Consider the following 27740-nt stretch of genomic DNA (forward strand, 5'->3'; position numbering starts at 1 on the left):
AAGCTACTCTATGTGGATCTTCTCACGACTGGGATCATATCAAGGCCCAAATTGTGGGGGAAATAATGGGGCTGTGCCATAGGATTGGTCCTGCACATAAGGTCCCATCTCTCCTGTGGGATCTATCAGAGGGACAGAGAGAGAGAGGACTGCAGTGAAGAAAATAGGACATTGACGGAGAGGCGAAAAAAGCTTTCCAGTTAGAGAAAAAAAAAACCTCAGTGCTGTACCTGCTTTTTCTGCCCCTGGAAATGCCCTGCTCAACACAGATGCCAAGTACACAAGGCCAGAAGGGCAAACGAACAGTCACAACGGAGGGAGACCAGTGAGGAAAGGAGGAACACGCAGGTATTAGAGAAGGAAGTGTGCATTAATAGAGAAATACTGTACTGAATCTGTGTTATATGTATGTGAAGTTGAAGCTTCCACCCCATGTAATGTTCCTCAGCTGCTTACATGTGCAGATTATGTATGCTACCAATGGAGAATGTATCTGGTACTGATCAGGGATCTGTGTCGAGCTCCAGCTATTACAATATATTCTAAATGAGAGGCAGACACTAGACTGTTGACATAGAAACTGATAAGAAATGTAAGAAATATTAGGAATAATGGCAATCTGATAGACGACTGAACCGTCACTCAGAGAAAAATAGATATGAAAATGAAGAGAAAAACCTGCTGTAGACCTCGTACAGGGTCCTTCTGACACTGGGGAGATGAAAGGGGGTGGGGGTGGGGGACTGAACTTTGTCGAACACAAAGAGGTGCTGCAAAGCTTAAATGTTGCCAGTGATCCACTAATACACAGTAAGAGGTAGTGAAATGTCAGAAACACTTGGTGATTCTGAAGGTCCAAGCAGGTGCTTGAGATAAACGCTCCAACATAAGTGACTCATAGCAACTCATGCAGTAAATAATATTGGCACATTCTTCACATATACATCAACCTATGCCCAGTTACTGGTCAGTTCTAATAATGCGATATCACAGTTTTCTTTCCTTCTTGAAATTTAAAAGAAACAAATCTTGGATTGAAGAGCTACTCATCAGACAGCAGTGATACATAGATTCTGTTCTGACCTATCTATACACAGTGCTCACATCAGTATGCACTGTGACACTTATGTGAGGACTGCAGCAATATAATCAGGAGGAGAAAAAAGAATATCAATACACAAAAACACCAGAACAACTGGGGTCAATGTTGGTGGGACTGAAACAATGCGAGCAACCAGACAGTCTGCCAAGCAAGTTATCAGTTTTACTGCAACTATAGGATAACCACCTCAAAATATCACTTTTTTGCAAGATTGTTGCATTTAGAAGTAGTTTTAGTTACAAAAATGCAATTTGACAGCAATGTCTGAATGCACCCTTAATGTGCACTAGGAAAAGGTTACACTGGATATTAGCAGCTACGCAGTATCAATGCTAATTGAGCTCCTAATACAAATGATTACATGTGACACCTCTGTGCTGCAGGGCCCTACAGAGATTCTGACTGAGGAGAAATGAGGACACTGATTTACCTGAGAGCTAGCTAAGCCCTATATTCAAAATCAATATGCAGTTTTGTTATCAGTAGAAGGCGCTGCATCTTATCCGAATATGGAGAGGAAGCCAAGGGGGAGGGTTGGCTAGGGCAATTGACTCAGATTAATATTTAATGATTCCAGCACTGGAAAGTTATTTCAGATGTCTTCTAGTACGTGAAAGTTCTGGAGCCAAAACACCCTTGCACTGACAAATAGCTTAAACCTATTCAGGTTTTGAATTTTAAGGAGACAACAGTAACACGCTTTACTTTTCAACTATGGGTTCTGCGATGTGATGTGATGATGGATGCCCATCTGTGATGATGGATGCCCATCTAATATCACTTGGCATAGTACTGTCCTGTTTTCAGAAGAGAAGCTTAGCAACAATTTGCTAAGCAACAAGGAAACTGGTAAAGTCTATGCAAGAGGAAGAAGCTGGAGACTAGAGCCTATGCATTATTATAAAGGTGATATACCATTTAGCAATGTTACCAAGGTCTATCCAGTCCTAAAACTGTTGCCATATAAATAAAAGATCCCAATGTAGCTTGCTGGTTCTATATATCTTCCTGAAGGTATCTTTCTTGATGAGTAAAGCTATTAATAGTCAGCTTGTTATATAATACGTTAATTACAAAGTATTAGACATGGTAAAAACAATCCTCAAGGCTTTTCACCCAAAATTAACGTTAGAGATTTTCATCACATCCAAGATGTGCCAATACATTCTAAATCCTTAAAATTAGTATCCAGCATACTGTACAATATTCATAATATGCCCTAAACAGATGCATTTTATAGGAAAACTTGGTATGTAAAACACCATCAATATGTAGAACACTTCACCCATCCTATTCTTTGTGTACCCACTTCATGAACAAATGCTAAATGGTGTATAACCATGATTTTACCACAATAACCCCAATTCATTAGGCTCTGATCACACTGTAAATAAACAATTGGATCATATTGATTGGTGAGGGATATACGCCTAATGCATGTAGTTAGAATGAGCATGGCAGCAGCCTAGGGTATATATATCTGCTGCACTGATGTGAGATGTTGAAGGTTAGAGACAGATCCAGGGACAGATTGATATTAACCCCGACACTAAGCTCCCGGCAAAGATCTCACTCCCACCTGGGAGTTTGTACAGATATTCACATAAAGGGGTCACATAGCTAACTGTCAACCAGAGACAAGAATAGCAAAAAAAAGAAAAGCAAGACAATAGTGAGGGGAAGCAGATAAAGAATACATTAGAGCACTAGGAAGAAAAGAAATGTAATGAAGACAAGAAAGGAGAAGCACTGGAGAATGTAGACAGCAACCTTCTATGAAGTGTACAATATGTAAAAATCTGCATGTGTGTATATTTTTAAATTAGCGCCATCCAAAGCATCTGAAAAGAAATAAGAATTTACTAAAATGATCAACAAAATTAAAACTTAGGAATAATAATAGTAAGCTAACATTTCCTGTTCTGTACAGCAGCCTCATGGACAATAGACACAACAGACTAGAGGGGGTTCATTGACTTCTACGTGAAAGTGTTGTGGTATGTTCTGTAGAAGTCACTGCATAGGGAGGGGGAGGAGATAAACTGTGACCATCACCTATTGTGAATGGTGAATCCTGGGTTATCACTATATAGGTGCTACCTTTTATTGTAATCCTATCTGTGATGATAATGAGATGGCTACTAAAAAAGTTTGCTATACAGAACAAAAAGACTCAGCCCATTATTTTGTTTAAAATATACATAGTAACATGAACAAATTTTAAAAAAAATAGTCATTACATTGCCAGAATTGGCGTCGGAAAATAATAATTTTTCCCCCAAAATGAAGAAAACTTGCTTGTACATTATGTTTTTTTTGCCTTCTTCTGGATAAACTCTGGATTATCAAAAAGGATAATAATAGGCTGAACTGGATGGACATATATTTTTCAGCCTTACATACTGTTATTAGGTTGTCAATTTTTTGAAATGTTTAACATAAAAACTTGATTTAAACAATAGATCATTTTCCGATAGTACATTGCCTTTAAATTACTTATCTAAGAGATTACAAAATCTAAACCAGAAAAGGTACACTTTAAATATTGGGAATAATTTTGTGGCAGTATGTATGAGGTGTAAGGTCAAGCATTTTTAACCGCATTCTTAACCAAACAAGTTGATGCCTGTAGGGCAGAGCCTAACAACAGAAATCAGCTTGAAGAACGAACAAAAGAAAAGACCTGCCTGAAAATAGCTATTGATCTTGCAATAGAAAGATGCAGGATGGAAATTCAATACTATCCAAGTAGGCTCGTGCTGAGGAGAGCCATTATTCCAGTATATTCACGTAGCGACAGCAATAGTAGCAGGCACAAAAAAGAAGGTGGTTAAACATTCATAATTTCTTTACGTAACGTGTATTGAGAAGTATAGTGACTAAGTGCAATATAATAGATTGTATTGACACTCCCATTAATGGCAGCCTCAAGAGAGAATTTTATGAAAAATGGCTTATTTTATGATGAAGTGGGAATTTTTTTTAAAGGGATATATATTATTTTTAATATCTCCTTCGATTTAAGTAAGAAAAAACTGTAAATTAGGCCTCGTAGAGTTGTAAACTCTCAAATGATTCTCAAAGCTACAATTAAATACAAGCCTTGTTAATGGCTACTGTATAAGGAGACGAGTACTAGCAGATGGTTTAAATGTTTAAAGGGGCATTTTACCAGATATGATTAGAAATTGGAAATTATGACACTGGTAATGGCCTAGTTCACTGCCTGTGATTATGTCAAAGGCAGTGTAGAGAACAGGAAGCTTTACCCCATGAGTATGAAAATTGGCTTTCCAAGCTACCCCTTACAAAGCCTCATTTGGCTTAAGTCCACCAATTGCAGGATCATCATTTTAATCACAGATGGTTTAATTGCTTGTAGTATAATTATTCTACCCTTGCTACCCTAAATCATCTCAAAATCTACTAACTGCCTGCTGATATTGGCTGGACTTGTGCTTATTTACTGCATGCATACCTATATTTGAGAGAAACATAGGATTGTATGGAACAGCAGACTAAGCCACTGATGAGGTGGGAGGTGGGTTTCAGACTACCTCAAACTTTCTCTGCAGTTTAAAAGGGTTGTCCCAACAAGAGTAGGTCTTCCCTAGTGACATGACATGGGATATCTATCTGATTGGTGGGGGTCTCACTAATGGGGTACACTATAACAAGAACTGAGCTCCTAAAAAGTCACTGAATTAAATGATGGGCATGCAGGCACACTGTGTATTGTCATATTACGCATTTCCTATGCGTAACATGTGGTGAATGAAGGCAATGAAAGTCAGTGGAATTTCATTCTTCCATTCACATCTGTGTGTGGACACTGCATGTGATACGCAGGAGAAATACATTGCAGCATGCTCTATTGCGTATGGGCAGCGTTTCAATATGCAGCCCCAGTTTGCACAGATCGGGGAATAAAAAAAAAAAATCAAATTGGACATGTCCATGATGTCAGAATCCCGGGAATGTGAACTTCCAATCACAGCCTATACATGATCTCTGCCGGCAGAGCGTAGGGGCTGCGATGGGTACAACATGTGAATGAGCCCTTAGGCAGCATTTCCTTTCTTCTCGCTTCCATGACCTATTCCCACAGTTGAGGTAAAAGATGTACTGGAGAACCGATCTCCCAAATGTGGTATAAGGCAGCCTTATGCTGTGTTCAGATCTGTGCTGGCACCTTCGTTAGGTTCTGTTGCAGATCAAGCACAAAACATTGGAAGAAATAGCGCTGGGTGCAGGGTTTTTTCTTCTGATAGAATGCTTGGCAGCTGAGCGTAAACCAAACAGACCCCATTATAGTCAATGGGGTCTGTCTGGCGCTATTCGGTTCTGTTATAAGATGGATCCATTCAGAAAGGGGACTCCCTTTTTCTGCTCCCCAAAGGGAGAAGGAAAACAGATGCAGATATAAAAGCAGCCTTAGACTATCATGCTGCCACTGGTCATATTAAGCACAATAAAGGCAAACAACCCTTATCACAAATAAAAGCTGTATGTGTGTGTATATAAATTATATATATGGTACTGGTGTACCTTGACACCACCGGAAGAGGTGGGTGTACACCAGTGTTAGGCTGCTTGACAGCCAGGTGACGACCCCACTTCCTGATTGGCTGAGAACCTTCTGCTTTGCAAGGTCCTACGAGCATGTAAGGAGTTTTGTAATGGATCCATTAGCAAACTGCTTCCACGCTCCTAGGCCACAGTGTTCGGAACAAAGCGGCCGTGTGTGGAGCCTCAACCCTCCCTCCCAATGCGGGCCCGGGTGGTGTGTTACAGTCCTGCATATGTAACTGTGGCCGCAGCTCTGCCATCCTCCCTGCTGCTCCACTGCTGTCCATGGGCCGTGGTGCCGCCGCTGCTGTGCCTTCTTACCTGCTGCTCTCCACCCTGTCCCCTGCTGTCAATCAGTTCGTCGCCGCTGCACATCGCCAATCAGGAAATAGGGGCATCACCTGGCTGTCAAGCAGCCTAACACTGGTGTACACCCACCACTGGTGGCGTCAAGATACACCAGTACCTATCTATCTATATATACACACACACACACATATATATATATATATATACACACACACACACACACACACACACACACATGCATACATACATACACACAAGACACAGAAGCATGGGAAATAGAAAAAACATAGTATGCAGTGTCCATATAAATAGGCTCACACAATCTGGTAATGTTACATTTAAAAAGCCAATACATTGCCAATGTAATATTACCAGATTGTGTGAGCCTGTTTATATGGACACTGCATACTATATTTTTGAAATGTTTTAGTAATCTTGAGTTCTAATAAAATTCTATTTCCTATGCTTCTGTGTCTTGTGTTTTGGACTATGTGGTTTAGTGCAACTGATCATAGCTGTTCCCTAAACTAAAAACAAAAGGCGATACTGAAATTCATTACACACTGGGGCAGATTTACTAATAGTGTCTAAAAACTAGACAGTGCGAGCTTAGACTTAAAGGGGTTGTCCCGCGAAACAAAGTTGGTGTATACACTTCTGTATGGCCATATTAATGCACTTTGTAATGTACATTGTGCATTAATTATGAGCCATACAGAAGTTATTCACTTACCTGTTCCGTTGCTAGCGTCCTCGTCTCCATGGAGCCATCTAATTTTCAGCGTCTAATCGCCCGATTAGACGCGCTTGCGCAGTCCGGTCTTCTCCGTGTTGAATGGGGCTGCTCGTGCTGGAGAGCTGCTCCTCGTAGCTCCGCCCCGTCACGTGTGCCGATTCCAGCCAATCAGGAGGCTGGAATCGGCAATGGACCCCACAGAAGACCTGCGGTCCACCGAGGGTGAAGATCCCGGCGGCCATCTTCGCAAGGTAAGTAAGAAGTCACCGGAGCGCGGGGATTCGGGTAAGTACTATCCGTTTTTTTTTTTCAACACATGCATCGGGTTTGTCTCGCGCCGAACGGGGGGGGGCTATTGAAAAAAAAAAAAAAAACCGTTTCGGCGCGGGACAACCCCTTTAACAGTATTTTTTCAGCCTCATATACTGTGTTACTATGTTAGTGTTTAAATGCATAAACCAAATCCAATCACAGGACCCAACCAAACACATCTCAAAATGGGTAAAAACTAATCTGGTAAAGGATCACTAAATAATAAAGACTGCTTCGCAATGGATGGACACCACAGTGCAACAAGTGATAGGGCTTCAGTACTTTCTCATATGCAGTTCAATTATTATAGTACTTTATATAGTACACACTTTGCTCTTCAATAGTTGTGAACAAGTCTAGTCTAAGGACCCTTTTACACAATAAGACTGTTGGGCACTTCAGTACCTGATAGTCATCCCAGTGATAACTGCTCTTGTGCTTTCACAAAGGAGCGAGTATAGCTCAGTGAATGGAGGTGGAGTGGGGTGGAGATAGCGTCTACTTAAAATCATAGAATGGTAGAGTTGGAAGGGACCTCCAGGGTCATCTGGTCTGGTTCAACCCCTGCTCAGTGCAGGAGTCACTAAATCATCCCAGACAGATATTTGTCCAGTCTTTGCTTGAACACTTCCATTGAAGGAGAACTCACTACCTCCCGTGATAACCTGTCTAGTCTTTCCTTGTGCAAATAAGAATAGGGCTGATCCCTCTGCACTGTGACAGCCCTTCAGATATTTGTAGACAGCTATCAAGTCTCCTTTCAGCCTTCTTTTTTGCAAGCTAAACAAAATGTACCAACTTCCATTCACAGCAAACTGGCCATTGTTTGTTTTTTATGCCTGCAAAAACTGAATGATGAACTAATTATCATTGTCATCTAGTTACTGCCGACATTTACACTAAATGATTATTGTTTAAATTCTTGTGATTCAGCAATAATCTGAATGATCATTGTTCAGTGTAAAGGGTCCTACATTTAAACTACGAATTAGTTGGGTTAGTTTACACCAAAAATTGTGCCAAAATTTGCTGCAATTTTTAGTGCACAACGCTGCATTTGCGCTACACCCCCTTTTCATGAATCCATGCCTCCTTGGCTGTACAAGTCATAAAAACTGTCAAAAACACATGATACATGTGGCACAAAACATGCAAGACAGTTATCTGTTGCAATCTGCTTTAGGTAACTGTTGTATTTAATTGTAAATCTGCCCCAATTTGCAATAATTCTCATTTGTATATACCCATATTTTTCAACATAAATTTTATACAATGTACAATTTTAACAAAAGTAATATTTTTTGTTTTGTAGGCGTTAACACTTCATTTACCATGGAAAAGTTGGTCTGGGGTGTTCTACTGGTAGGAAGCCTCGTGACCATAGTACATTCTTGTCCATTTCATTGTACCTGCCAAAACCTTTCAGAATCTCTCAGCACACTTTGCGCTAACAAGGGGTTACTCTACGTTCCACCCAACATAGACCGCAGGACTGTGGAGCTACGGCTTGCAGATAACTTCATTAGGGTGGTGGAGCAAGAAGACTTCCTTAACATGACTGGGTTGGTGGACCTAACATTATCAAGAAATACAATTGATAACATTAAGCCTTATGCCTTTGGTGACCTTGAGAGCTTGAGGTCTTTACATTTAGATGGAAATCGTCTTACTGCCATTCACGAGGACGCTTTAAGAGGAATGCTCAATCTCCAACATCTTATCATCAATAATAACCAGCTTGTGACAATCCCAGTGGCTACTTTTGATGATTTCCTCTTAACTCTGGAGGACCTGGATTTGTCTTATAACAACCTGATTAGTGTTCCATGGGAAGCTATCCAGAACATGGTTAGTTTACATACACTCAATCTTGACCACAATCTTATAGACTTTGTAATGGAAGGCACATTCTCAGAACTTTACAAGCTATCCAGATTGGACATGACATCTAACAGGCTACATACACTACCTCCAGATCCACTTTTTGTCCGTTCCCAAACTGGAGTTGTTAGCCCTACCCCTTATACTTCAACAATTGTGCTAAATTTTGGAGGAAATCCATTTCATTGCAACTGTGAGCTCTTATGGCTGCGCAGATTAGTTAGAGAGGATGACATGGAAACATGTGCATCTCCTTTACAGCTAGCTGGACGTTATTTCTGGTCAATACCAGAAGAGGAGTTCACATGTGAGCCCCCGCTAATTACACGTCACACACATCAGCTTTGGGTGTTAGAAGGGCAAAGGGCAACACTGAAGTGCCGGGCAATTGGGGATCCAGAACCCGTAATTCATTGGGTATCACCAGATGATAAAATAATGGCAAACTCATCGAGGACAGCTTCCTATCGAAATGGATCCTTAGATATACTAGTTACAACTATCAGGGACGATGGAGCATACACTTGTATAGCAATCAATGCTGCTGGGGAATCGACAGCACAAGTAGACCTAAAAATGATTCCTTTGCCTCATCGCAATAATGGAACAGTTAGCATATTGAGACAGGATCCTGGGTTTTCTGATATTACTACGTCATCAAAGACATCTGTCAATGCTACAGAAGAAAGAAAGGTACCAGACAGTGCTGTTGTGGTGACTGAGGTTACTTCATCTTCTGCACTGATAAGATGGCACATCAACAGGTCAGCCTATGTAGTGTGGATGTACCAGGTCCAATACAACTGTACAGCGGATGAGACACTGGTTTACAGGTAAGAAACTCAAACCTCTCATATTATGTAAAGTACAATTTTCCTTCCCCTGCATAGAAAATATCAATTGCTTTTTCTTATTAGTAATTAAAGTAAAGAGAACATTAATTTGAACTAGGAACATAGCACTAAAACACAGAAAGACAGCAATATTAACTCCAGAGCAGAGATCCTGGACTTGAGTGTAAACAGTCTTCTACCAGGGTTTTAAGACCATAGTGCAGTAAAGCTAAAGACATAGAATCTTTTAGATTCAGAAATGCCTAATCTGTGCTTGAAAGTGTTAAAATGAAGTAAAAGTTAGGAAAGGAGACAGGGTAGGACTGAGGTCATGGTCCACATAGCAGTTACCACATTGCTGCCATGTGGCTGAGTTACGGCTGTGATGCATCTAATAAGCCCGCTGGTGATGCAGGTTGATGCGGCTTGCAATTTAGCCACTTAGTGACCAAGCTTTTTTGCTTATTTTCCATTTTCGTTTTTTCCTTCCCCATTTAAAAAAATCGTAACGCCTTTATTTATCCATCGACGTAGCTGTATGAGGGCTTGTTATTTGTGGAACGACTTGTATTTTTCAATGATACTATTTAATATACTATATAATGTACTAAGAAACTGTTAAAAAATTTTTAAGATATTTAATTTTTTAAAATTCTTTTTGTCTCCATCTTCTGCGCACAATAACTTTTTAATCTTCCGTCAACATACTTGCACGAGGGCTCATTTTGTGTGGTACACCCTGTAGTTTCTGTTGGTACCATTTTTAAATACATATGACTTTTTGATCGCTTTTTATAAAAAAGTTTTCTTGGCAACAGGGTGACCAAAAAGGCGCATTTTGGGCGATCTTTATTTTTTGGGGGATGACGTTCACCGTGCGCGGTAAATAATGCATTACTTTAATAGATCAGACTTTTACAGACACAACGATACCAAGTATGTATTTTTGCTTAATTATTTAGATTTTTTATTGTAAACATGGCAAAAGTTTTTTTTTTAAAACCTTTTATACCGTATTTTCCGGCATATAAGACGACGGGGCCCAAGACAACCCCCGACTTTTCGTCTTATATGCCAGGAATACAGTGTAAAAAAAATAATAAAAAATCAATACTCACCTCCGGCGGCACTGCTGCAGGCTGTCGCTCACGCTGGCAGAGCATTGGTTTCTGCAAGCGGGGCTTGAATGCCCTACCTCCAGAAAGCTAATGCTCTGATTGGCTAATTTAGTCTGGCATTAGGCAATCACAGCCATTCAATGACATGATGAACGGCTGTGATTGGCTAATGCCAGACTAAGTTAGCCAATCAGAGCATTAGCTTTCTGGAGGCAGGGCATTCAAGCCCCGCTTGCAGAAAGCAATGCTCTGCCAGCGTGCACAGGGAGCGACAGCCTGTAGCAGCGCCGCGGGAGGTGAGTATTGAATTTTTTTGGGACACTGTATACCCGACGTATAAGACGCCCCCCGACTGCAAAGCAGATTTTTCATGGTTAAAAGGTCGTCTTATACGCCAGAAAATACGGTATCTTTTTTAAAATAATAATTAATAAAATGTTATTGTTCTTATTTTTACATTTTCTTTTAGTCCCTAGGGGGAACCACAATATGTGATGTATTGATCGTTCCTGCAGTAGGATGTAATGCTACAAAGCCCCACGGGTTTGGCTTGATTGGAATTCTGCCATGATAGCCTGGGTTAACAGGAATTCTGCCATGACAGCCCTGGGGCCTTTCAGAAGGCCCCCGGCTGCTATAACACCCGCACGACTCTACCTATCTCATCGTGGGGGGGGGGCCATATGGGACCCGATGTTCGGGGGATTTAAATGCCGCTGTCATCTTTTGAGTGATTACCTGGGCAACTATCTGCCTGTGTAAAAGTATCTTGAAGGATAGTGTTACACGGGTGTCAGCGCATTTACAAACACAGAATAAAGAATAAGTCAGAGACGCGCCCGGTGATCAGAAAAGACAGTAAAATGTTAATGAGCCAATGTTAACTCACCTGGTGCCTGACGGGGAAATCAGCCTGATAAACCCCGTCGGCACCGATGTCCAGAAAGGCTTTGAACAAGTTCTTTTATTCCCACATCCGCAGCACGACGGAGAGCAGCAAAAGTATATACAGCACACAAGCACCTAGCCGGCGCTTGTTAGACGGCAATACTAAAGAAAAAAGGCTGCTTTTGCGCTCGTCGGGAAAAAAAGTTGAGAAAAATGTAAATATCTTAATTTTATTTACATAAACACGAGCAACGCGTTTCGACGAGTATAATCGTCTTTTTCAAGCTCAGAAAAAACTTACATACAAATATTACAAAGCACGTCTATAAATAGCACTACTCACATGTTCCATATGCTTTCAGACTGGCAATCAAGGTTGTTCCCTGAGGAAAGGGAGGAGGCGTAGGAAACGCCTCTCCACTTCCCACAGATACGTCACTAATAGTTTAATTAAAACCACATCACATGGAACGCTGTGAGCGTTCCATGTATTTACTAGTGAAACTTTATTTAAAGCCGATCGGGGACACGATATGATCCGATTCACATTTAAATACATCGAGCCACACTTAATTATAGTGTACTAGTATTCCTATAAACGAAATAATATTTTAAAAAACTATCTCATTGTGCATCAATATTCTTATTATTTATAGAATAAAATTTATCATATGTATAAATATATATAAAAAACACTAATGTAACATCAATAACCATGATAAATTAATATTTTATGAAGAGACCCTACGGAAACAAGTTATAATAATTCAATATTAATCAGTTAATAATAATTAATAATTTAATAAACGAAAAAATAAATGTGCTAAAAGATTTTTTTAAATTTTTTCTAATAATTCATTCAGTCCTAAGGGAGTTAATGTATTAAGACGATGGATCCAAAACATTTCTTTTTTCCTCAACATAGTAATAGATTTTATTTCGATCCTTTCCAAAGCTGTAACTCTCATTAAGGATGAATCCCCATTATGCACATCATAAAAATGTTTGGATAGGCTATGTACCCTTAGATTATTTTTTATATTCTGTCTATGATTACTGATCCGTTTTTCTAAACGCAGCATTAAATTGCAGTGTCTATATACAGTGATATGTAGAAGCTACAGAAGACAAATGGTGCAAAATTTTTAATCAAAACCCTATTGCAGAATTGATTGCCAGGCTGAAATACGTGTCTTTAAAGAGGAAACAAATTTGCTTCCCAAAGGCGTCCATTGCCTTTAAATCATTAGTAAGCTGGCAGTATCTGCATCAACAGTGGAGTTCTTGGCTACATCACTGCTGCACCTCAACCATGCATCGGAACCATACCTTTGGAATGCATGTATGACAAGCTTCACATTTCACATGGGCATGTCCAGCTTCCCTGAATTTCCAGAAATGTCATAAAAGTCTGAGTCCTAGACAATCTCCTGTCCTAACCTCCACTTCAGTTTAACACATTCAAACACAGATTAAACACTGATGAAACAAAACGAGTCCTACTAAATGTCTATACCTGGGTGCAATGCATTGTGCATTCACTGCATTGTAAGATATTGGATCTGTGCTCAAGATCATAATGATAATAAACTTCCACTTATCCTTCAAGAGAGAGTTTTATCAGAGAGCTACAAAAATACTAGGCTTTAAAAGGGCAAAGTTTGATCGTCTGAGAGATGCTCTTAACCCAATTTGACTGAGACAATGTCCTTAAAAATAAGTACAGACAATAAAAAGGAAATGTTAGAAACTTCTTAAATACTTAGGCCCCCTGCACACGGGCGGAAATTCCGCGGCGGGATTTCCCGCGGAATTTCCGCCGCTGGAAGCCTGCATAGGATTGCGGCACATGAAAGAGCTGGAGCTGCGGGTCGTGGGTGAGTACGCGCTTGTCCCTGCAGGCGCTCGGGTCGGGTCCCGCGGCGAGAATTGGTTGGGAATAGGAAAAAAACAAACAATGTGGCTCAATAAAGATGTAAAGGGCAATAAACAACAAAAACAAAGTGTATAACCTACTAAAACAAGGAGGCAGTGAAGAAGCACTAAAAACCCATAAGGAAAAATTATGCAAAACGCAGATGACGAAATGTCAGATTAGATGCAAAGTGACAACAAACTCTTCACTAGATGTCACCAGTTTAACCCAGGAAGAAGTGTTGAGCCATCCTAAAAAGATTAAAATAGACAGATTGACAGGTGCTGATGGCATACACCCCTGGGTTCTAAGGGTATTAAGTAATGTAATAGACAGAACATTGTTTCTTATATTTAAGGACTCTATAGTAACGGGGTCTGTCCCACTGTATTAGTGCATAGCCAATGTGGTGCCAATATTCAAAAAGACGTCGAAAACTGAACCTGGAAATGACAGGCTAGTAAGGCTTACTTCTGTTGTGGGTAAAATGTTTGAAGGCTTTATAACAGATGCTATCCTTGGAGTATCTCAAGGAAAACAGCTGGGTGACTCCATATCAGCATGGGTTTCTGAGGGATTGCTCCTGACAGACTAATTTAATCAGCTTCTACAAGGAGGCAAGTTCTACACTGGACCAGGGAGAGACTTTGGATGTTGTGTATCTGGACTTTTCTAAAGTGTTTGATACTGTGCTGCATAAAAGGTTTGTATATAAAATGAGAATACTTGGTCTAGGTGAGACTATGTGTAAGTAACTAGCTCAATAAAAGAAAGCAGAGGGTGATTAATAATTCTACATATTCTGATTGGGTCACAGTTATAGTGGGGTACCACAGGGGTCAGAATTAGGCCCTATTCTTTTTAATATATTTATTAATGACCTGGTAGGATTGTACAGTAAAATAGCAATATTTGCAGATGATACAAAACTATATAAAGTAATTAACACAAGAGAGGACAGGATGCAGTCAGTAATTGATGTGGATAAATTTGGAGATTGGGCAGAAAAGTGGCAAATGGAACTACTAATAAATATAAGGTTATACACATGGGCAGGAGAAATACATGCCACCATTACACACTAAACGGGAAACCACTGCACAAAATTGACATGGAAATGGACTTCAGTTAACTGTAAACTGAACTGGAGCAAGTCAAGTAGCTGCTGTCAAGGCAATTAGGATCATAGGATGCATCAAAAGAGGTCTATGGGCACATGACGAGAACATTGTTCTTCTTCCTCTTTACAAACCAGTGGTCAGACCACACATGGAATATTGTGTACCGTTTTGGGCACCTGTACTCTAGTAGGACATTTCAGAGCTTCAGTAGGTTCAAATTCGGGCAACTAAATTAATAAATGGAATGGATGGACTACAATACCTCTGAGAGGTTATCAAAATTCGAGTTATTCACTTAAAAAAAAAAAATACTGTTAGGAGCGACCTAATAACTATGTACAAATATATCAGGGAACAAAACAAAGGTCTCTCCGAGGATCTATTTGTACGCAAGACTGTGACTGTAACAGAGGGATGAATTACCGACAAGTTTCTTTATGGAACAAAGTACTACATCACATGTGAAAAATTACCGATAATAACTAATTACTCCACATCCTTCAGTTACTATTTCAACTAAATCTTTCCTATACACAGGAAAAGGGAGTAGGTACAGCGTAGGATAAAAACTCTTTATTGAAAAACACTTCCTATACTTCTATATTAGTCTTCTCTGTGGTATATAAAAACATATGAGCCTTACCATGACAATGAGAATAATCACTATACAGTTTTCACAAGAACATTATGCCATAACCCAAACAAGTACCAGAATAGAGTCATGTATTCAGTTGCAAAACCAACCCTGGTACCATCCAGAACTACTTCGTGAATCATTATTTCTGAACTGGGATTAAGGGCAAAATGTTCCCAAACTGCCAAAATCCATAAAGTAACATACTATCTCAGAATCACATCTAAAGAACATCAAGAAAACCAACCCAATAAGTCTTCAATCTGTTTAAAAAGATGTTTTAGGGACACACAAGTTGAAGGCGGGACCCTCTTGACCAACTCAGGTCCAATTATGTTTGCTATAAGGTAAATATATTATTCTTCAGTAAGCACATCATACCAAGATTTAAACATGATGGTGGTAGTGCCGTGCTGCCCCAGAAGCCAACCATTACTAAAGGACCAGTTCTGCCATTATTGAAGTGTGTCAGCTGTATCCAAGCTGAATGTGAATTGGTTATGTAGCAAGGCAATGATCTCTAGCACAAAATGTTGTCTCATGATAAATACAATTAAGCCCTGTTGACCACAGTCGGGTCGGATTCCGTGGGCGGGAGCTCGCAGCGGAATCCCATCCTGCCGACGACAAGAGAACATTACTTACCCTTCCGGATTCTCTGCGTGGCTGTGCAGGTCTTCCGTCTTCTCCTCTGTGGATGTGGGCTGGCCCGCCGGCCAGCGCACTGCTGCACATGTGCAGTGGAGATTTTTTCTTCAAATCTCCTTCTTTCCCGTGGGATCCACAGTGTGTCTGCAGTGACAGCTGCGAGTGTGCCGCGGATTAAATGGCTTCCATTGACCTCAATGGAAGCTGTCCTGCGGAATCTACGGCAAGATAGAGCATGCTGCGAATTGTTTTGCGGACCAGAAGGTCTGCAAAACACATCCAAGTGTTTTAATTAATCTGCGAACACTCATGTCTCCATATTGAACTGTGGATTATCCGTGCGGGTGCCCGTGCAGATTCTGCAATTCAAACCCGCCTGTAGAAATGAGCCCTAAAAGGCTCCAATTGCCCTATACAAAGTTCTGCTGTGAACCCAAAAGATCTTAAACAAGCACTTTATACTAAAAAAAGACATTGGCATAAATTCCACCTGTGGAGTAATTGTGGATATCCACGGACCTGACCCAGGACGTTGGATTTAGCACCATATCTTTACAAAGCTTTCCTGGATTTAGAGGGGGGAGATATCTACCCTGGGACCGCTGGGTTGATTTTCTCCCCTCTCCTGAGTGAGTATAGTCTCATCCATCTATATATGAGCGCAGTAGGATATTTTTTTCTTTGTTCACAGTAATAGGCAGTGATTCATAAGTGAATGACTGCTGTTTACACTGAACGGCACGTCGTTCAGTTTTCTGCATATGTAAAATATATATTCTACAATTCAGAAGTTTTTACGGTGACCGCTGAACCTAATAATATTTTGACATTTCCAGTTCTGTGGAGAAAACCTTTCAGTCATCTCATTATCATCACAGGCAGGATTACCATGAAAGGTAAAGGCCTATTTACACAGGGCGAATATCGGGCACATACTCGCTCTCGTGCTGCTAGTATCGCTGGCTCACAGCGGGGAGGCTGCGGGAGATTTCTCTCCTCGCTTTCCCCCGCCCCTCTCCATTGACTTAACATAGTGCCCGTTCAATTTTGAATGGCTGCTATTTACACTGAACGATCATCTTTCAGCTCATTGTCCATCATTTATGCAGCCTAAACGATGGATGGTGAGCTGAACAATGATCGTTCAGTGTAAATAGTAGCCATTCAGTATTGAGCGGCCGCTATGTTAAGTCAATGGAGAGGGGTGGGGGAGAGTGAGGAGTGAAATCTACAGCAGCATCCCTGCCACCCGGCTAGCTGCTCAGTGACCGAGCCAGCGTTACTAGCTCCAGTGCAGCAGCACAGGAGCAAGTGTATGCGGGTATCGAGTGTCAGGCATCCTTGGGCCTTAACAGCTATATATAGATAACACAGGATCCACCATACACAACAGGTGATAATCACTTCTTATCTCTTTCCTCTATCCCTGCACAATGACCTCTGCACAAGTCACAGAGCATGCCTAGAACATTCTCCAGTAGAGGTCAATTGGTCCCCTCCTGTCCATTGTGTAAATGGCCCATAAGGGTATTGTAATGGATATCTCTGCAGAAAAGGCAGGATGGCCACACCCCCAGAGTCATGCACAGATAATAGAATTAAAAAATCTACAATCAGAAAATAGAAACAGATAACAAAAATAGAACATGCTTCACTATCTTGCTTTAAGTATGGAAAAAGAAAAGGGATACGTTCCCTTGTGCACATCCAACCAATATGACAAATGTGTTTGTAAGTGAAAATTAATTTAAAAGATCAGAAACCATTAAGTGTGACAAATTTGCAGCTAGGGAAAATACAGAGGAAGACACATTTTTATAACATTGTAGACAAGCCCTCTAAATGATATCAAATGATGTTACCCTCTGCTTTTTACAGTAGAGGAGTCTGCCAACTAATAAATTGTAAGATTATCTTACATAAAAGTATGGAAGTAAGCATCTAGTGTATTAAAGGGAAAGCTTTGTTCATATGTATGAATATGATGCAAACCTTACATGTAATAATAGTCCCTCGAAACATCCAGTAGGATACTATTCAATCACAGGGCTTCTATAGGTATAACTGAAAATGTGAAAAAGAGTCAGCCGGCCATGTACATACAGACATATCCTCCATGCCTAGAATGACTCAAGTTTTAAGTCAATATTTTTGAGAATAAAACTATTTAAAAAAACTGATACAAAGAAACAAAGTATGCTAGGCTGAATGAAGACAATATCCATCTAGTTTAGTCTGTTTCAACCGGCCCCTTTCCTGTTGATCCAGAGGAAGACAAAACAACCCTAACAAGTCAGATGCCAATTTAGCTCATTTGGAGGGAAAAATCCCTTCCTGACTCCATAAGGGCAGTCAAAATAGTCCCCAGATCAACGTTTGAGTTCCTACCTAACTCCAAGACCCGGATCAAGAACTTCGCTGGTTGCCTAATGCCTATATCCTGTAATATCATAGCACTCTAGAAAGGCATCTAGTCCCCTCTTAAACTCCTCTGTTGATTTTGCCATCACCACGTCCTCAGGCAGAGAGTTCCACTGTTGCACTGCTCTTACAGTAAAGAACCCCCTTCTATGTTGGTGATGAAAAATGCTTTCTTCTAGACGTAGCGGATGCCCTCTTATTACCGTCACAATCCTGAGTATAAACAGATCATGGGAACCATCCTTGTATTATCCCCCAATAAATATACATAGTTATTTGGTTGCCGCTTAGCTGTCTTTTTTCCGAGGTGAATAATCCCAATTTAAACAGCCTCTCTGGGTATTACAGTCCTCCCATTCCATTTATTAATTTAGTTGCCCTTCTTTGAACTCCCTCAAGCTCTGCGACATCTTTCCTCAGCACTGCTTTCCAGAACTGTACACAGTATTCCATGTGAGGCCTGACAAATGCCTTATATAGTGGAAGAATAATGTTCTTGTCTCTCGCCCCTATACCTCTTTTAATGCAACCCGATACTTTTTTTGCTTTTGCAGCAGCTGACTGGCATTGATTGCCCCAGTTAAATCTACAGTCCACTAGTACCCCCAGGTCTTTTTCCATATCACTTTCCCATAGCAGTACCCCATTTACTAAATATTGGTGGCATCCGTTTATCCTGCCCATGTGCATGACTTTACATTTATCAATATTGAACTTCATTTGCCATTTTTCTACCCAAGCCCCCAACATATCTAGGTCAGTTTGTAGCCACATATTGTCCTCCTTTGTTGTATTATCTTGTATAGTTTTGTATCGTCTGCAAATATTGATATTTTACTGTGCAGTCTCTCTATCAGGTCATTGATAAATATATTGAACAGAATGGGACCTAATACTGAACCCTGTGGCACCCCACTAGCAACAGTGGCCCATTCAGAGTATGAATCATTTATTACCACCCTCTGCTTTCTATCTCCGAGCCAGTTCTTTACCCAAATACACACGTTTTTGCCCAATCCAAGCTGTCTCATATTATATATCAACCTATTATGCAGCACAGTGTCAAATGCTTTAGAAAAATCCAGATATACAAGATCAATAGACTCTCCCAGGTCCAACCTAGAATTTACTTGATTGTAGAAGCTGATCAAATTGGTCTGACATGATCGAACCCTCATAAACCCATGCTGATGAGGAGTTATGCTATTGTATTCCTTGAGGTATTCTAGGATGGCGTGTCTCAGAAACCCTTCGAATATTTTCCCAATTATTGGAGTGAGACTTACTGGCCTGTAGTTACCAGGCTCTCTATTAGACCCCTTTTTGTATATTGGGACTAGACTGGCAATGCGTCAATCTAGTGGTACAACCTCGGTCTCAGTGGTGTCCCAGAATATAAGAAATAGTGGTCTATCTATCACATAACTTAGTTCCCTTAGAACCCTTGGGTATATTCCATCTGGGCCTGGCAATTTATCAATTTTAATCTTTCTTAACCGGCTCTGCACTTTCTCCTGCGTTAGGCATGCAAAACGTAACAGTTGTTTCATTCCCCTGCATTTCTTTTGACATTTCTTTTTCATTCGTGAATACACTAGAGAAAAAAGCTATTCAATAAATTCCCCTTTCCGCCATTATCTTCTATAGTTTCTCCTGCATTATTTGTTAAGGGCCAGTGCTCTCAGTGCAAACCCTTTTACTGTTTATATAATTGAAGAATAGTTTAGGGTTATTTTTGCTTACTTTGACAATCAGTCTGTCTTGTCCTTGGCAGTTTTGATCTTTACCTTACATAATTAGTTTTTTTCCCTGTATGTTTTTAACGCTACTTCACTGCCTTCCTGTTTTAGTAATTTCACGCTTTCTTTTTTTCGCTTATAGCCCCCCTTACAGTCTTGTCTAGCCATATTGGTTTCCTTCTACTTGTACAAGCTCACTTTTAGGACCCAAAAATATAAATTCATAAAAATTAACTTTTAATAAATATTGCTTAAAAACCTTATGGACACACAAACAAACAAAAAAAATAAAAAATCCACTATCCGGTAGGAAATGTGAAATTGTATCATACAGTAACACTTCAAGATCAGTATCGATCTTGGACGTTTTCTTTATTATGTCTTTTACGTCCAAGAGATAGCTCTTTTTTGGGGGGGGGTTCTTGGTTTTAATGTTCCAAAAAACCTATGCATTTTTTCCGAACCTGAACATGTCGTAATCAGCCGGAATCTACATGCAACTCATATAGTCCAATGTATAATAGACACGAGATGTTTTTATGTACAGAATAGACCCTATAAAGTGATAACTGCGCACTGTTCCTCTAGGAAATATTATTAGGCTATCAAGTACCGCATATCAGCTTAGGAGGAATTACTGCAGCGATCACTCCTCATAGTGGGGTGCTAATTCAATACAGTACCTTACCTATACTTACTCATTGCCTCTAATGGATTATAGTCCTAATCTATAAACAATTTTCTATACTCAGTTGATGACTGATAACCTTTCTCCAGGGAATCATCCCAGGAGATACTTGAGCCCCTGAGGAGCCCACGCAGTGGGCGAAACGCGTAGGGAAATTACAAGGTCTATTTTGTACATAAAAACATCTGGGCAATTACAAGGTCTATTCTGTACATAAAAACATCCCGTGTCTATTATATATTGGACTATATGAGTTGCATGTAGATTCCGGCTGATTACGACATGTTCAGGATCGGAAAAAATGCATAGGTTTTTTGGAACATTAAAACCAAGAAACCCCCCCAAAAAAGAGCTATCTTTTGGACGTAAAAGACATAATAAAGAAAACGTCCAAGATCGATACTGATCTTGAAATGTTACTGTAGGATACAATTTCACATTCCCTACCGGATAGTGGATTTTTTTTTTTTTTGTTTGTTTGTTTGCGTGTCCATAAGGTTTTTAAGCAATATTTATTAAAAGTTAATTTTTATGAATTTATATTTTTGGGTCCTAAAAGTGAGCTTGATTAAGTAATTGGGACCTTACTGCCTCTGTGAAGTGGTCCTTCTACTTGTAGCTCTTATTTTTAAAAGGGTATGAACTGCTCATGAGAGGTAATTATGATGTTTTTAAACTTCTCCCATTTGTGGTCTGTACTGTTATTTTTGAGGACGTTGTCCCAATTAAAGTTCCCAAGAGCCGTGCTGAGCTGATGAAATTTTGCTTTACTAAAGTTTAGTCTTTTTGTCGCTTCCTGATAAGGCTTTCTACTGAATGACAGCTGGAATTTAATTATATTGTGGTCTCTATTTCCCAAGTGTCCCTCAACCTGCACCCCCCATTATTTAGTCCGATTGTTAGTTAATACTAATTCCAGTGTGGCTCCCCCTCTAGTTGGCTCCCGCACAAGTTGGGTAAGGTAGTTATTTTTAATTGTTCTCAAGAGCCTATCACCCTTGTGAGATTTGCAGGTTTCGTCTTCCCATATTATATCCAGATAATTAAAGTCCCCCATAATAATTACTTCATTGCTGATACCTCTTCTATTTGTCTTAATAATAAGTTTTCAGTTTCTTCTGTTGTTTTGGGTGGCCTATAGAAAACCCCTATCAGGATTTAGTTACTTTTGCTCCCTGTATTTCTACCCACAGATTCCATATGTCCATTTCCTACATCTATATCTTCTCGTAGCTTCGGTCTTAAGTATGATTTAACATACAGACACACTCCTCTCCCCTTTCTGGTTCCCATTGTCTCTTCTGAAGAGATTGCAACTCTGTAAGTTTACCGCCCAATCGCATTTATCATCAAACTATGTTTCCATTATTCCAACTATATTGTAATTTTCTCCAGACATTCTTGCTTAGCTGTACTAAACCCACTCACTGCTCGACCCCCATTCCCATTACTTGGTCCCAGGTCACTGTCTACAGTATCTACCCCCCTATTGCTCTTTTAGTCCAGTGGTCTCCCAACCAGTGGCTTAGGAGTCACATGGAACTCATAACCCTTAGCTGCTTGGCTCAACATCAGAGCTCTCAGTTATGTCCAAGTTCACTGGTTACAACATCCACCTGACAATATCATAGACATCTCCTAACCCCTGAACAGTGTCAGTGTGACTGGCATCGCATGTCAAACTTTGCAGTAAAATATTTGCAATTCCATAATTTCTTATCTCACTATGCTAAAAATGTCTCTCCTCGATTTTCTTTAATTGAACATGGCTCCTGATGACAACTTAACAGTTGAAAATGGTTCACAAGGTATAAAAGGTTGGGACTGTTGTTCTAGTCATAGCCACCTTTTGCTATGTTGAGGAAGTTACAGAGGTAATTAAAAATGCTGTCTATAGAAGCCACTATGGAAAGGGGAACAGGGGCAGATAAGGCCTAAACATTTTTTTAAGTAGGGCAGTTTTACTAAGATAGTTCATGAAAATATCTTTTTGGAACATAAATTCCTCTGTAACTGTGCTCAAGTCTTAATCTAACAACCTTTTTCTCAAGAGTATAATCCTGGTTAAAGAGGAATATTGGATCCGTGTCATGTCCAAAAACAATATCCAGAACATTTATGGTGTCTCTGCATGCAGATTATTGCAGGGGGTCTCACAGCTTTATATGACTGAATGCTTGCACTGAGCTCTAATTCCAGGGATAATGATTATTCATCATAGGCTTTCTCCCTAACCCCACAAAACCCCTAACTTTATATATGCATAATGAATATTAAACAGTCCATGAATGCATTTCTAATTGGATCCATTAGGCGAGACACTGACTCACTAACATACAGATCTACAGTTTCACACTTCACATAACAATCCCCTTTTTCCAATATTCAGTTCGATTTCATTGCATTAGTCGCACTTTTTGGACAGCTGAACATGATTAACGAGGGACAGCAGTTCATTTCAGGGCATCAAGTGCATAAACTGTGCAGCTATAATGTCAGTACTATAGTCTCAAGGGGATAATGGAGCCATATTCTAGTTGCCTGTGGGAGAGATAGAATAGAATTCTGCCTGTAACAGCCATTTCCATAAAGATTACCAAATGATCAGGCACAACAGACTACAGCATCCAGAGATAATATGCAGTGATTATGCCTATATTGATTAAGAGGGAAATGATACACAGCCCAACAACACTGTGAAGTAATATCTGTCGTTTGCAAGGAGCAATAACGACACAAATAAATCTCTCAAGACTTGTATTAGGGTATGATCAATGGTCTTAAGTCAAGTTGATGGAATGAAGCTCGTGCAATAGTGTAACAATGAATAAATATACTGTGAGGTATTCTCTCATGATAATGGCACAAACTATACCCATAAAAACAATGTTAGTACCATATTAAAAGATTAGGAATTTTGCTAACATTAGATCTACGGTATGATTAGAGGCCCAGCTACAGTATAGGATTAGTGGGTATGTTTTAGTGGATTGGTCTTTCTAAACTACTAGCCTATCCATGGACTGCACATGCTGACTCTCAAAAGCAGTGGAGATCTAACTATTACAATCCCTACTGATTAGACATTTTAAAAAAGTCTCTGATAGGAAAAAAAGCCCTAAAGCTTTAGTATTTTTTGTAAACACATTGTACAGTTGCAAGAAAAATTTAATGAACCCTTAGTAATTACTTGGATTTCTGCATTTAACAAGCTGTAGATCTCCCTATATCAGCAATGACTTCCACCAGACGTTTCCTGCAACTGTAGATAAGATTTGCCCAACGCTGAGGAGGAATTCTGGACCATTCCTCCCAGCAAATGTGTTTCAGTTCATCAATATTTCTGGGATGCCTTGTACACAGAGTCCTCTTCAGGTCATGCCACAGCATCTTGATAAGGTTAACATTGGGAAGTTGATTTGTGTGCTTTGGGTCACTGTCTTGTTGTGTTTGAGTGTTTGTCTATAATTGTGGCACATTAAAATCAGATCACATTTTATTAGTAATCAATGCAGAAATCCAGGTAATTAATTCCGAAGGGTTCACTTTTTCTCATAACTGTACAGGACAGAGCTTCAGTGCAGATATAAATTAATTCAAATACAAGAACAGGGCTTCAGTGCAGTTTTTGAAGCAACATTTTGAGACAAAACCAAAAGAGGACTGAAAAAGAATGGGAAGTATAATGGAAGAATACATATTACTATTTCCTGCTGGATGCACTTTTGGCTTTGGCCCAAAACTCTGTATGAAACTGTGTTTTGCTTTTCTTAAGGGCCCTATGGCAATAGAACTTTAGGATTTGAGATTCTATGTGTAAAAAAAATCTCTGGAAAAAAAACAAAAACCACTAAAGTAGTATTTTTTAAAAAATTCTTTTTCTTTCAGGATTCTGCCTTCCACAACCAAGCACTTTATCTTGAAGCACCTTGTTTCGGGAGTAGATTATGACCTTTGCATTTTGGCCATTTTTGACGACGTTGCAACATCACTAGCAGCAACAAAATCCTTGGGATGTGTTCAGTTTTCTACAGGAGAGGCATACCCAGACTGTCGTTCACTGCATGCTCATTTTCTAGGAGGCACTTTAACCATCATTATTGGAGGAGTCATTGTAGTGACACTCTTGGTCTTTACAGTGGTGATGATGGTAAAATATAACGTATGCAGTACTGCCCACTCAGATATTCCAAAAGTAACCAATGTTTACTCCCAAACTAACGGAAATCAGTTAACACCAAATGGAATGCTTCTACAAAGCAGACTGCACAACGAGTCAGCCAAAGCCACTTGTTCCCAGGTGACGTATAAAGAGGATTCTGGGAGGATTGTCCATGGAGTTAAACCTCAACGTAGAAAGGCTAGACATAGAGAAGTATCAGAGAAGGGTGAGGATAAAACTATGAAGGCTTCAGATCTTGAAGGTCCACATTGTGGATCAAGTCCTGAAGAAGATACAGGTTTTGGTGTTCCAAAAACAAAGCGAAGCTGCTCTGTGGATATGGGGGAAATGGCAACCACAACTTGTTATAGCTATGCCAAACGACTAAGTATTATATGGACAAAGAGAAGCCAATCTGTGCACGGCATGCTTTCACATTGTGGAGCAGAGTTACCCAAGGGAAAAGCAGTGTTATTCTCTGGCTCAGATGAGCTAGAAGAAAGTGTTGTATAGTTCACTTACTTACGAAATATTTACAGCAACCACCTCTTCTTATAGAGGAAGCACAAGGACTCAGTTTGGTGAAAAGCACCGAAGGTCACTTCAATAATGAGCCATGAATGAGCACTTTTCCTCATCGACAAAAAAAACATAAGCACTAAACAAAGAATTAGACTGCAAACTGGATACTGGGATTTAATCATAGGACTGAAGAGGAAAAACCTCTCTGACCTAAAAGGAAATAATTATTTGTATGTGGTGGAAAATTGTGGAGTTATCTATGGATGTGGTGGCACCTATTGATTATATCCTTGGATATATAAGACAAATAACCTTCCAAAACTCAATAGTTTGTTTTTGGAAAAGACACACAAAAGCAAAAATGTGAAAACAATTACTAAATTATCAAAGCTCAATGCCATGAAAACAAAATGATAGATGACAAGTTTAATGTATTTCAGAGAAGCCAGTTGTTACAAGAAAGACTGTCACATATACAGGCACATTAGAAGTTGTCACCACCTTCTCCACTAAGAGATCTGGGTAAATATTTGCCAGGTGGGTTCACAAAGCCATGGAAAATATAATTTATCATAATAAGCTATAACATCGATTTATGTTACATTGCTCAACAACTGGCTATGACAAAACCAAACTAGTTCTATGGGCAATGGATTTCAGTGTGTGCACCATGCTTGGCATATCACAATGTAATGGATCCAAAGTGGAAACTCATCCTATTTTGCCATTAAATCTTCTGCTTTCTCCTCATTTAGAGGCAAGTTTACGTTTTTCATACATGCAAATGTCTTACACAGTGAGTTAAAATAACTGCAGCACTTTAAACTTCAAGCTCAGATATAAAATATACAAATCTTTACTCATTGGATTTTTTATCATTTGCCAATAAAATAAAAATCAAAAGGAAATTAGTGTCATGAACTGAATTACAAATCAAGTGGTGGGTGAGTTAGAAAATCTACATTCTTTTTATTCTGTGCGCCAACAATGCATTTTCTATAGAGATGAGCGAGCACCAAAATGCTCGGGTGCTCGTTACTCGGAACGAAATTACCGCGATGCTCGAGGGTTCGTTTCGAGTAACGAACCCCATTGAAGTCAATGGGCGACCGGAGCATTTTTGTATTTCGCCGATGCTCGCTAAGGTTTTCATGTGTGAAAATCTGGGCAATTCTACAAAGTGATGGGAACGACACAGTGACGGATAGGGCAGGCGATGGGCTACATGGTGGGCTGCATCTCAAGTTCCCAGGTCCCACTATTAAGCCACAATAGCGGCAAGAGTGGCCCCCCCCCCCGCACTGTCAGCGTAAAGATCGTTCTCCTCTGCCATAGCTGTAACAGCTGTAGCAGAGAAGAACGATGTTTGCTCATTGAATTCAATGGAGCCGGCAATACAGCAGGTTCCACTGAATGCAATGGGCTGCCGGCGATCGCAGGATGAATTGTCGGGAAGGGGTTAAATATATAACCCCTTCCCTGCAATTCATCCAGAAATGTGTTACAATAAAAATATATAGCGGCGTATAAGGCGACGGGGCATATAAGACGACCCCCCAACTGTCACCTTATACGCCGGTAATACAGTGGAGCAAAGAATAAAAATCATTACTTACTTCTTCAGACGATCTGCGGCGCTCCTGCAGGCTCTTGCTCCCTCCTGGTCCACGGCAGAGTATTGCTTTCTGGACGCAGGGCTTGAAATCCCCGCCTCCAGAAACACAGCCAATCACAGCCATTCAATGACATCATTGTCATTGGCTGTGATTGGCTGAAGGCACGTGTGTTTCTGGAGGCGGGGATTTAAAGCCTTTCGTAGAGAAAGCAATAGTCTGCCGGGAACCAGGAAGGAGCAAGAGCCTGCAAACACCAGGAGGGAGTGACAGCCTGCAGGAGCGCCGCAGATCGTCTGAAGAAGTGAGTAATGATTTTTATTCTTTGCTCCACTGTATTACCGGCGTATAAGGTGACAGTTGGGGGGTCGTCTTATACGCCCGGTCGCCTTATACGCCGGTATATATTTTTATTGTAACACATTTCTGGATGAATTGCAGGGAAGGGGTTATATATTTAACCCCTTCCCGACCATTCATCCTGCGATCGCCGGCAGCCCATTGCATTCAGTGGAACCTGCTGTATTGC

General features: G+C 40.1%; 2 protein-coding genes across 3 annotated transcripts in view; one reads left to right on the forward strand and one right to left on the reverse strand.

The window, feature by feature from the left end:
• Positions 1-27740, reverse strand: part of PC (pyruvate carboxylase) — a 916513-nt gene that overhangs the window by 221840 nt on the left and 666933 nt on the right. The window lies entirely within an intron of this gene.
• Positions 99-26409, forward strand: LRFN4 (leucine rich repeat and fibronectin type III domain containing 4). The gene is made up of 3 exons (XM_066583860.1): positions 99-348; positions 8341-9742; positions 24803-26409. The coding sequence occupies exons 2-3, from the start codon at positions 8361-8363 to the stop codon at positions 25587-25589; spliced, it is 2169 nt and encodes a 722-aa protein (XP_066439957.1). The 5' UTR covers positions 99-348; positions 8341-8360; the 3' UTR covers positions 25590-26409.

The sequence above is a fragment of the Eleutherodactylus coqui genome, chromosome 11, assembly GCF_035609145.1.
Source record: "Eleutherodactylus coqui strain aEleCoq1 chromosome 11, aEleCoq1.hap1, whole genome shotgun sequence".
Lineage (NCBI taxonomy): Eukaryota > Metazoa > Chordata > Amphibia > Anura > Eleutherodactylidae > Eleutherodactylus > Eleutherodactylus coqui.